The 11,841-nt window shown below is 30.5% G+C and overlaps 1 protein-coding gene and 1 long non-coding RNA gene across 4 annotated transcripts in view; one reads left to right on the forward strand and one right to left on the reverse strand.

Moving 5' to 3' along the window:
* The window catches only part of LOC111085202, a 25,102-nt gene extending 18,653 nt beyond the window's left edge, over window positions 1–6,449 (forward strand). The window contains exon 3 of the long non-coding RNA XR_002610035.1: window positions 6,331–6,449. This is a non-coding gene — a long non-coding RNA (uncharacterized LOC111085202). The remainder of the gene's footprint in view (window positions 1–6,330) is intronic.
* Window positions 6,450–7,726: 1,277 nt separating this feature from the next.
* The window catches only part of LOC111085199 (sperm surface protein Sp17-like), a 26,341-nt gene continuing 22,226 nt past the window's right edge, over window positions 7,727–11,841 (reverse strand). For 2 of the 3 annotated variants that reach the window (XM_022382693.1, XM_022382695.1), the window contains exon 4: window positions 7,727–9,621. In XM_022382693.1, coding sequence (XP_022238401.1) covers window positions 9,614–9,621 — 8 coding nt within the window. In that variant the 3' untranslated portion in view covers window positions 7,727–9,613. The remainder of the gene's footprint in view (window positions 9,622–11,841) is intronic. The other variant, XM_022382694.1, reaches the window with a different exon arrangement.

Here is an 11,841-nt window from a genome sequence, read left to right on the forward strand (position 1 = left end):
TATTTCTGAACTTTTCCTGTTTGTTATTTGTCCTCTTTGTTATTATTGTTGTTAAAGTGAATAAACCACAATATTAAAGCGTAACATTCCGAAAGATAATATGGAACTAATCTGGAAGATGTTTTATCCTGTAGAACAATCTAAACACGTAAATGTTGTAGATGTTCTTAAAATACTGTGTTGTGGTTTGAAACGTTTATAGTTTCTGATTATAAACCTAAATGTGTTATCAAATATTCGCTCATCCACTAAATCATACATCCATCATTCCTTCAGTTTAGCAAAAAAGGTTTGTATATTTTTAATGAGAAATAAAATTAAATAGCCACACTAATTGAGATCTATGAGATCTATTATTAAAAGTGGATGTTTAATAATTACATTTTTTTGTCATCAGATCTCGCATTATTTTTTAGATTCAGCTTGTTGAAAATTTTCATAAAAATTATTATTTGTTCCTCGGTGGCTCAGAGATAAGTCTGAGGGTTTCTCACGTGAAAATAAACAAATAGCGTATTGTCTAGCTTTGTGTTTATGCACAAACAAACCATTCAATAGAAATGTATGTTTTAATGCGGATTTACGAAAGAAGTTAGTCCCTACAATTTATATTTCATTAATTAGCTTAATTATAGATATGTTTTTCTTCACAATCCACATTATTTTACGTTATTTAATATCTTATTAACGTAAGTATTGTTATATAACAGGAAATACATAACGTGACTTAACTATCTACAAACGATCACCAACAATATATTTGAAATTTAGGTTTTACGATAATTTGATGCTATTCAGTCTGGTTACTTACTTCATATAATAAACCGAGTTACTTTTCATTTATCGAATCATTGGTTCAGTAATTAAATTTTTCTTGTTCGTGGACCCTTCTGAGTTTCTAACCAGTAAACAATATAATGCAATTTTTTTCAAATATAATTGTATTATAGAAGTTACTTTTTTTTTACTCTTAGATACTGTTGCCTTCTTAATCAAGTTTCATTGCGGATTTCATTACAAATCCTTACTGATTAAAGGTCTGTAAATAATTTTTCTCCTTTTCGATTGTTGTTAAGCCTATTTTGTAGGCTTTAACTTAAAAAACAAAATTACTGGAAAAACACAAAAATTATAATAATGCAAAATCATTTTGCTTCACTAATTTGTTATTTTTAGTCCAGATTTGTTACTGAATGACCTTACAAATTAATTCGGTTTGAACTATTATTAGCTGGCATCTAATAATTTGTTTAATTTAATTTACTTTTATCAAGTATTTTAAAGCAATTAGCAGAAAATGCAATTTTTTCCTTTACTGTCTAAGAATCATCCTTATATTATATTGTCGCTACTTTTATTAAAATTGATTTATTTCGTAGCTACATACTTAGCACTGGCTCTCAGTAATACACGAAAACAAGAATTACAACGCTAAAATTGGACTTTCCGTGGTGGGCAGAGCCCAAATAGCCCACTGTGTAGCTTTGTGCTAAAAAACACCAAAACTCTAAAAGAAATGGACTCAGCCAGAATCGTCAGCTAGCCAGTTTAGCTCATTATGATTACCAACAGTCAACATCACAAAATAAAATATTTAATTTTTTTGTTGGATTATCTGTGTTGTGCCCACCGCAAGTATCGAAACCCGATTTTTAGCGTTATAAGCCCCCAGACTTTCCGCTAACCATAGGAAAACTAAAACAGTTGGTCTTAAATCCTAAGGAATGGCTTTTTCTGACCATATCAATATATATATATTTAAATATGTGAACGGGGATTATAAAAAAACATTACTTGCAAAAACTGTATTATCAAAATTTCACCACCTTTTTTTTTTTTAGTTGAAAATAACACATTTAAGAAGATGCTTCTGCCTTAATTTGAACTGAACAACATTCGAAAGATAGTTCAGCATGAAGTTCATAAAGACAAGAATAGTTTGTGAGAAATTCTAGTGTATTAATAGCGATACGTTGACTGCATTTCTATTAAAACATCACCTTTCAAATACCGTTTATTTTGTTTTCACTTATTTCAGTTAAATATTTCTAAGACTTGTTTGTTTTCAAATAAGAAGAGGAAATGTAGATTGGAGGCTAAAAAATATGATATCTAAATGAATTATATTAAAAGTAAAACAGTTTGATAATATTTGAATTAAAATGCTTAAAGGAAAAAAGGGGGACAAAAACAGCATCCATAACTAACATACTCTTAATCCTTTAAAATGTTTTCATGTATATTTATAAGGAAACAAATAAATACAATGAGGAATAAGCGCTTTAATAACCACAATTACGCGTTTAAAAAAGTACGTAATTGAATATAATCCAAAGACACTAAAAAATATTTTTATAAACATCTGAAAAGATATTTAAAAACATGCTGATTAAAATTTCTATTTTTTAGTTACGAACATGGCGTTTTTAGTCTTGAATTAGAAAAGCTCCTTTCTATTTTTTTTCAAAGAAGTTTTAACATTGAATAATATTTAGAAATCATCTTATTTTAGCTGGTTAACCATTAATGCTGATTTATATACATATATATGTTCTTTCCAATTGCAGCCCCCCTAGTAGCACAACGGTATGTCTGTGGACTTATAACGCTAGAATCCGGGTTTCGATACCCGTGATTGACATAGCACAGATAGCCCATTGTGTAGCTTTGTGCTTAATTACAAACAAACAAACAATATTTCCAAGTACATTGAATAAGCAGTAATTCATATGATGAATTTTCTCGGTTAAGTTGTTGTGATTACAAATGAGTAAATTTTCTTTTATACAAATACGTTGTTTGTATTTGTCATTAGGTACGATTTTTTAGCTAATTTCAAGAAACGATCACGTCACACTCACGAAAGGGCGTGCTTCGGCATGTTTGATCTATTTATTCGCTGTCCTTAAATTTGCCTTCTCTTTCATTCATGTCTGCAGTCACGTCGTAGATTCAAAATGACCCTATTTACAACAAGGACAAGTAAATTGGTAAGTCAAAATTGATGTTTTCATGGGAGAAATTCGGTCTTTATATTTAAAACAAATACTGAATATGACATCCTGATTTTTTTTTAAAGGCGGCTTAATTGTATGTGTGGATGCATTTTTTGAAGAAGGGTACACAGCATCAACTGTTTTTTAACGAACAAAGCATGTTTACTGATATAAGATAAAGTTAAAAATACTTAACGCTCAGGAACTTAATTCATTGATGTAGTTTCGTTTGTTCAAATTGTAGGCAAAATTTCATATGTACTTGAGAGTTTATACGCAAAGTTACGGTTGAAATACAAGCAAGAAAATATTTGTTCGTGGTAAACTTCCACTCAACGTTAATATCATATCTGTGAACTAATTTGTCCAAGAAGCAAGTATGTGGTCTTGCTGACTTTCAACTGTGAATCGAACACTGTTACGCTTACTCGTTTTACACTATTGATGAATATGATCAGGATCCTTAAAGATGGCAAAAGTGTCATCTACATTCGTCTAACTAGTGCTCTTCATGAACACAAAGAAAAATAGGCCCAAAAAGGAGCCAACCTAGAGCCTATAGCCATACCATCCATTTGGTATCAATGATTATCATGAAACAAAAACATTTAAATGTTTTTAGTAGAAAAATTAATTAACTTCAGAAATAAGGGTCTTAAAATATATAATCCATTTACATTATCATTAAGAATTTGTTCAGCACGTAAATCTATTATTTCTTCCAAAAAGATGTTAATATACAAAGTCTCAACATAGAAAGCTTTACTATCAAACACTGAATTTTTAATTAATTTTAATAATTCGAAATTATTCCTCTAGCTATATTCATTATTACTATAATCTTTCAGAAAAATATTAAATAACCTACTAATGAATTACTTTAACAGGACTAGAAAAAAACCCATTGCAGTAAAAGTGAGTGATAAAACTCAGGGACTTATGGTAAAAAGTACTTTATTGTCTCAGTAAGCTGATTAAATTAAAGTAATATCATAGAAAAATGCGAATTAAATACTACTAAAAATTAAGAAAACAAATAAATTCGTATACCATCTTAACTAATCTGTAACTCACTTATTGTTCTTGACATTCTAAAGGTTCTCAGACAGGTAACACTCTGAATTACAGTGCTACCTAAAGAACGTGAGAATCTAAAGGTTTCATTTTGTACCTTTTCACCTTCTGGTTTGCTTGGTTACAAAAAAAAAATATTATACCTTCTGAGTTCCAGTGTCAATTAATATCACTGATGATTTTATTTAAATGTTGAACCAAATGTCCCTATAGTTACTTCTCTTCACTGTGGATGTAAGATTTTATTTTTTTCTTCTTTTAAAATGTATAAGCCATAATTAACCAAACGAAGGGAAGGTATATTGCGCTAATAGATACCTCCTTCTACTTATTTGAAAATATATTACGTTATATACGCTAATTCACAATAATTGTAGTTTTATTTTAACGTTGAAGTATAGTTTTTTGTCGTATTGGATGTACGTGTATGTTAGTTTTATAATATATTACATTTTAGTCCCCCATTGATGACATTTTGGTGTGTAGAGCTATAGCCTTACATTACTCGATAATTTCCTGAAAGAATGCACTCCTCTACTAAATTCAGATCACACCAACATGGGGAACAAATTTTAACTTGTTTGTACTTAGACATTAATCTAGAAACCAATCTAGGAATTTCTAACAGGTAACACCGAACTACCCTTAAAAAATGCTAGTTTTTGAAACATTCAAAGGCCAGATGAAATTATAAAAATGTCTAGAATGTTCTAATTTTAGGAATCAAAATGAAATGCTTATAATTGAAAATTTAGTGCGGTAAATAAAACGCAAGAATACATTACGTTTCACCTAAAAATATCGTTAATTAAAATACACTGCACCCAAAGTCCTACTGATAAACAGGATAGCCCTTGAATATAAGATTATGTGAATATTTAAATGACATTAAGATCAAAGATCAACACACAGTAAACAGCTATGTTTCAAGATGTTGTGCAGTATAATGAACTTGAAATATTTTGTTGCATCCTAGTGTGTAAATAAAAGTCAACATAAATAGTCAAAATAGGCCGTTGTAAAGAGAAGAACATATTATCAATAAAAAGCAACGTTTTCTCTAAAGTCGATGAAAATTTGAATAATGAGCCTATTACAGAATAGGCATTTAAACTCAAATCTTAAATCAAATATGAACATATCTTCAAAATAAAACACATACCACGGATATGGCCCCTTTGATATTAAGATCTAATCGAATGATCTATTTATAATAACATTTAAAGTGTGAGCTGTTTTGTTCTTGTTCATTTTAAAAATGTGCGATATAAAACTTTAATATAGAATATCGTGAAAAACTTTTAATTACTAACGGCAAAAAATTATTTTCAAATGTTTTTTATTTATAATTTTTTTTTGGAGATACATCATCATCATTTTTTTTAGGTTGGGTTAAAATTAATTAATCTACATTTATATTTACATGTTTAAAATAAACGGAGGTTGTACTTAATACCAAATACATTCCCCCATTCTAAGATATATATGTGCCCACTGTGGTTTAATCGCACTTTATCGAAACCGTTATTTCAAAATTGTTTCCACTATTGTCGATCGTGGTCATCCTGATGGCTATTAGTAGACAATGTTGCCCGATGCATTAAATTCCATTGTAACAACATTATAGGGAGAATGACGAAGCGAATAATATGTTACACATTTTAACAAACTTTGTACAAACCCCCAACTGTACACATACATATCTGCCTACAAGATAAAACAACCACAAGACACAAAACCTAATGGAGTTGCATAGGTAGACTTAACAGATAAGTATTCAAATAATGTTTCTGTCATTCCGTTTTCATCACCATAGCCACTTAGAGGAGGAGGTTGTTGTTCTTGATTGGCTTTGGATTCTATTGCTCTGATCTAAGAGTATTTTCGTTTAGATTAAGTGTCGTGTGTTATCCTCAGTATTGTGTCCTTTTACCATTAATCGCTTAAAAATCCCAATGATAAGTTGAAGAATAACAGCAGAGGTATTTGGTTGTAATCAAGTTGATAAAAGTCACTGCCTCGATTGGACCAACTGTTACATCGTTCAGCATGAGACCACAAAAAAGCTCTAATTTTTTTATTAACGACCATTATTCATTGTAGGGTAACAAGGTACCAAATTTGAATTTGGGAGGCACCGACGACTGGGTACACTTTATCTGCCATATAGAAATAGTGAGCTCCCCAATAATTATACACATGTTGCTATTCCGCATTCAAAGGGTACTTCATTATCAGGTCAAAAATTGGTGGGCATAAGCAATCGATGTGTTCGAAGGAAAACGAAGTTTGATATTAAACAAGATTACGACGCTAATGCTATACAACATTGTTTATTAACAAAAAGGGGGACACAGATAAACGTTTCGGAATTCTATCAGATTCCATCTTCAGTCTTTACATAAGTCTTGGGACATTGGTAAAGTACAAATGTTAAATTTAACGATAATTAAACAACTAAAACACAAAACAGTAATCATGAGGAGAAACTACAGCAAGAAAACACAACCAAAAAAAAGTAAAATAAGTAATACAAACATATTAAAAAATATATATCTATGTCCCCTTTTTTGTTAATAAACGATGTTCTATATCATACGTGTCGTAATCTTGGTGGGCATATGTCTCCAGTACATCCCCATCCCCTTCAGTTTCCCCGCTTATGCTATTGTTCTTGTCTTCCATGTTGGTTACATTGTCATATCTTGATCTAGTAAGCTAGTTCTGAAGTAATTTTTGTAACAATATATAAACAATGAATCTCGAAAAGATAAATATTGAAACCATTATGTTGATACTTTTTCCTGAAAAGACATCGTATTTGATAAATTGTTATGTATTTCCTTCTCTTGTGATCTCTGGAAAGTGAAATATCTGAAGCTGCAACGAATTCATTTCGACCAACAAATGTTGCACCTTTGAGCTGTTTTGTGGACATTAAATCAATTACTTTCTTGCTGCCTTTCTTTACATTTATGAGCCCCCCAGTGGCACAGTGGTAGGTCTGCGGACTTACAACACTAGAATCCGGGTTTCGATACCCGTGGTGGACATTGTGTAGCTTTGTGCTTAATTTCAAACAAACAAACATTTATGAGAAAATATAATTTATTCTACTTCTGAGGCAGCATAATAGAAGTTTTTACCACTGACATTTTCACTAGTTTTAGCACCAGTAGATTTTTTACTTCTTCTAATGATAGCATCTTAACTTGGGAAACGATCCATTTTAGTTTTAAAAATCTGGCTTTTTTGTACGTTTTTTCTCTTTTGCTTTTACTTTTCCGATACTGAGCACCAAAAGGACCATGATTTCCACTAGTGATGTTTTCCTTAAGTTCGCTGTTTAACCTCTTTTGAGTTATCGCTGTTTAATTGTCACTTTTTTAACTACCTTGAGCTCTTTACGTACTTTAAACAGATAAGAAAGTATAAAAGACATAGATTATCAACAATGTATGGATTTCTTATTTTACGTTGCACTATTACAGCGCTGTTCTTTTATTAAAGAATTAATGTGTCCATGTCTTATTATTTCTAAAGTCCAACCATTTCAGAAGCAGCAACGAGCAGGAAAGACAACGTTATAATAAACATGTTGAAGTTACCATTAGATTCTAACGTTTAAGGAGAATTCCAAAGAGAACTCGGGAAAATAGGCTCAACTTCAAATTTTATTCATTCAGAAACATGGTGTACAATAAACAATCACATCCAAATATCAAAATCATTAGAGTAAACATGAAAAAGACTTTTACAGTTATTCATTTAAACGATAAAGTTTACACTCGTGAAAAGTAAAAATTACATAAAATAGGCGTCTTGAAAATAAACAACAATAAACACCCAAGCCAAGTTCAATAAAATGCGTAAAAAAAGAAAAAAGCGCATTGTGATTACCAAGAGCATAACTGTATATTCTTGTCTAAATGCAAATTAAAAGGCGAATTGTTTAATATCAATTATTCTAATGAAGCCCAATGATTAAGAAACTCCTCGCTTTCTTCAATATTTCTGTTCATTGTATATTCAAAATGTCATTCTTGTGAAGAGTAACTTATTCATAATTAACCCTGATTTCTGTCAAACTTAAGCGACACTGCAAAAACTTATAAGGAGAGTATGTTAAAAATATTTTTTAGATAAATATATGTAATTTTGTTTCATAAAAATGAAACTGAACTTATACTTCTAAGTAGCTTCAGGCTTATTCATTTATTAGTAGTAAATCTTGTTAAAATGACAAAGGCGCTTTAAAATCAGTATTTAAAAAAAACGTATTTAGAGGTAGATTATGTAAAAATATGCGTGCTTCAAAAAATTAGTTGTGAAGAATTCTAAGAAACCTGACGTGTAAACATGTTTACGTTCTTTCAACATTTAACATGATAAATATCACTAGAGAAAAAATAGCTCATGATCAACATGCAACAAAAGAAAAGAATAAAACACTTTATTAAAGCAGTGACTCTTGAACACAAAATATCTATCCTACAAGCAATTATTGAAGGAAATATTTTCACATAAAGTTAAGACTCTCAGGACACAACTAGTCTCTATGACTTCAATGAATGATCAGGCTGGTAAGATTCTGACCAGATCACTATTTTTTTTAATCTGATTCTTTATTCAAATTATCTTCAGCTTGACCATTTGTTTCTAAGGGCATACTATAAGTTGTTTCTTTAGACCTGACACGATGGATTTTATCAAATATGGTTGTTTTTAATTCAGTAATTTGTGAATCCCGAATTTTCCGTATCACACATTGTCCGTTTTCTTGGATTAATTAATTACCTAAAAGTCATGTGATATTACTGATCGTCAATAGTTTAGAAGGATAAGTAATCGATACGATACACTGATGACAATTTTAAATTGAAAATGCAGCATAAGTTTTCAATTAATCCTCAATTTTCAGTTAATCCTCAAATGCACATAGTTATTACTTGACACACGAAATGAACACAATCTAAGATTTCATTTTTAAAAGGAAAGGAAAACTAGCGTGTAGTTTTTGTACAAAAAGATATTTGTTAAAGTGTTGTTTTTCATAACTTAAAAAAGTCAGGAAAAATCAGGCACCAACAATAAGGAATGCTTTTAAAATTCAGATATATCAAACGTACAGTTACCATATCGAAAGCATCCAAATTCTGACTTTGTTACGAAAACATACCTTGCTTACATATTTCAGATTGTTATATACAGACATGCATTATAGATTATATTATTTTAAATTTTCACAGTGCTTACAAGATTGTTGCACTTCTATTGAAGAAAAAAAAAAGTTTACTCTGTTATTACAGGCGTTGTGCGAAATGAGTCTGGTACAATGAGAAGAAGGTAAAAAAGAGTGGACGCAATTTTCATGTTTAGTGTTAGATGCTGCCTTCGCTAACTGCTGTCTTTACCCGCAACTACGCCACTCTTTTATAGCTCTTTCTCTCTGCCTCTACATAGAACAAAAGCTTCCAGTCTCGTCAAGTTAACGGCTTAGATCACAGGAAATAATTAGTATAGGCAACAGCTAACTTCGTGGATTACTCTGCTGAAACAAAAAAAAGCAAAATTAGAAGGACTGTTTTTTTAACAGCATTTAAGATATAATTATATAATTAGCCTTCTTCAGATTTTCAGTGGTTAAAATAACGAAACCTAAGCACAAAATTTCAAAGTATTAACTCAAATATGTGTATACCGAATAAATTAATATATCATAATATGACTTTACACCTTTAGTCACTTGTCGAGGTACGAACAATGATAACTTGTCTAAATCTCGAACTTTATATGTATATATAGTCTTGTAGCATTTTGGTATTTTTATAACCATTTATAAAATAATGCACTTGTAAGTTACGTATAAACTTCACATTTACATTTTAAATTAAATAGACATATCCTGGCAAATAATGCTCATACAACTTGTAGTGGTAACATTCCGCGTATCTAAGCAACGCAGGAAAAATACAGATAACGTATATACACATATAAATGCGTCAAAATTGTTATAAATACTAGTTAACTGAATATATATTTTTCACCCACATTTCTCATAACTTATCCATTGCAGCTCCAAAACAAAGGCGTGTTTTCGTAATGGACGAATTAAGTAAAAGGAATATGAAAAAACAATTGCAAATTTACTTGTTTTTTTTTATATACCAGATTTTAAGCTTATTGGTTTTTCTAATATTTCGCCAGCTTTCGGTGTTTAAACTTTTTAAGATATGTATATCATTTAATACATTGGATAGGATATATTAGTGCAACTCTAGCATCATCTAACATTGCACTACACAAGATCCTAAGATTCAAATCTGTTGCGATGTGATAAGTATTTCTTAAAAAAAAATCCAAATTTTTCATATATTGTTATTACACTGAGTAAACTGATTTGTTTTGTACTCAAAATATTTCAAAGATGTTTTAGGTGAATATAAAAATATATTTTATGTTCCAGTGAGGATTTTACTAGCTTTATGCTAGAAATACAGTCTGATGATCAAACGCTTAACTTCGCGAATTTAAGCGAAAGTGCCCCCCCCCAGTGGCACAGCGGTATGTCTGTGGACTTACAACGCTAGAAACCGGGTTTCGATACCGGTGGTGGGCAGAGCACAGATAGCCTATTCTGTATCGTTGTGCTTAATTACAAACAAACAAACAAAATCGTGACTGGGGCTTCACGCGACCATTTATCCATCAAACTTAAACAAATTCGCAGTAGCGTTACAATATTATTCGATACTGCTCGTACAAAAATAAATGGAAATAGTAAAACACATCTTATGTATTATCTTTGTTGCTGAAAGAGTAAGACATATATTCATTTAATTCTACTGGGAGCAACATATCTGGTATGTTTAGTATTCGTAAAAATTCACAACAGTGTACGAACTAAACTATACCACAATTGTTATATTGTCATATGAATTTGTTTTTAAAACCATAGTAACGTGAACAAATTTGCGTGCTAAGTAGATTTAGTTGAAATAAAAATAGGTCTCCAGCGAGTGTTACTCAACCACCATAGTTATAATGATTCACCTGGAATTATAAGAAAACATTGCTTGGGAGATATAGGAGACGGCTTGATTCTCGCCCCATCCCCTTATTCGCGTCATTGGACATGTCACTATACTTGATTTCACAAGCAAAATTAACTCAATTTATTCACGAGGAGGAGACAGGAATTACTGGAGAATTAAGAAGCTGTTGAGAATTTATACTCGTCGTTTTATGTCTTCCTAGTTATAGCTATCAAAACATATCATATTGAGTTAATAATCTAATGTTATAATGCATGCATATAGACGAGAATCATATTGAGTTACTAATCTAATGTTATAATGCATGCATATAGGCTAGAATCATATTGAGTTAATAATCTAATGTTATAATGCATGCATATAGACGAGAATCATATTGAGTTAATAATCTAATGTTAAAATGCATGCATATAGGCTAGAATCATATTGAGTTACTAATCTAATGTTATAATGCATGCATATAGACTAGAATCATATTGAGTTAATAATCTAATGTTATAATGCATGCATATAGACTAGAATCATATTCAGTTAATAATCTAATGTTATAATGCATGCATTATAGACTAGAATCATATTGGGTTAATATTCTAATGTTATAATACAAATATGATTCTAGTCTATATGCATGCATTATAACATTAGAATATTAACCCAATATGATTCTAGTCTATATGCAGGGTTAATATTCTAATGTTATAATGCATGCATATAGA

Source organism: Limulus polyphemus, unplaced genomic scaffold (genome assembly GCF_000517525.1).
Source record: "Limulus polyphemus unplaced genomic scaffold, Limulus_polyphemus-2.1.2 Scaffold271, whole genome shotgun sequence".
Taxonomy (NCBI): Eukaryota; Metazoa; Arthropoda; class Merostomata; order Xiphosura; family Limulidae; genus Limulus; species Limulus polyphemus.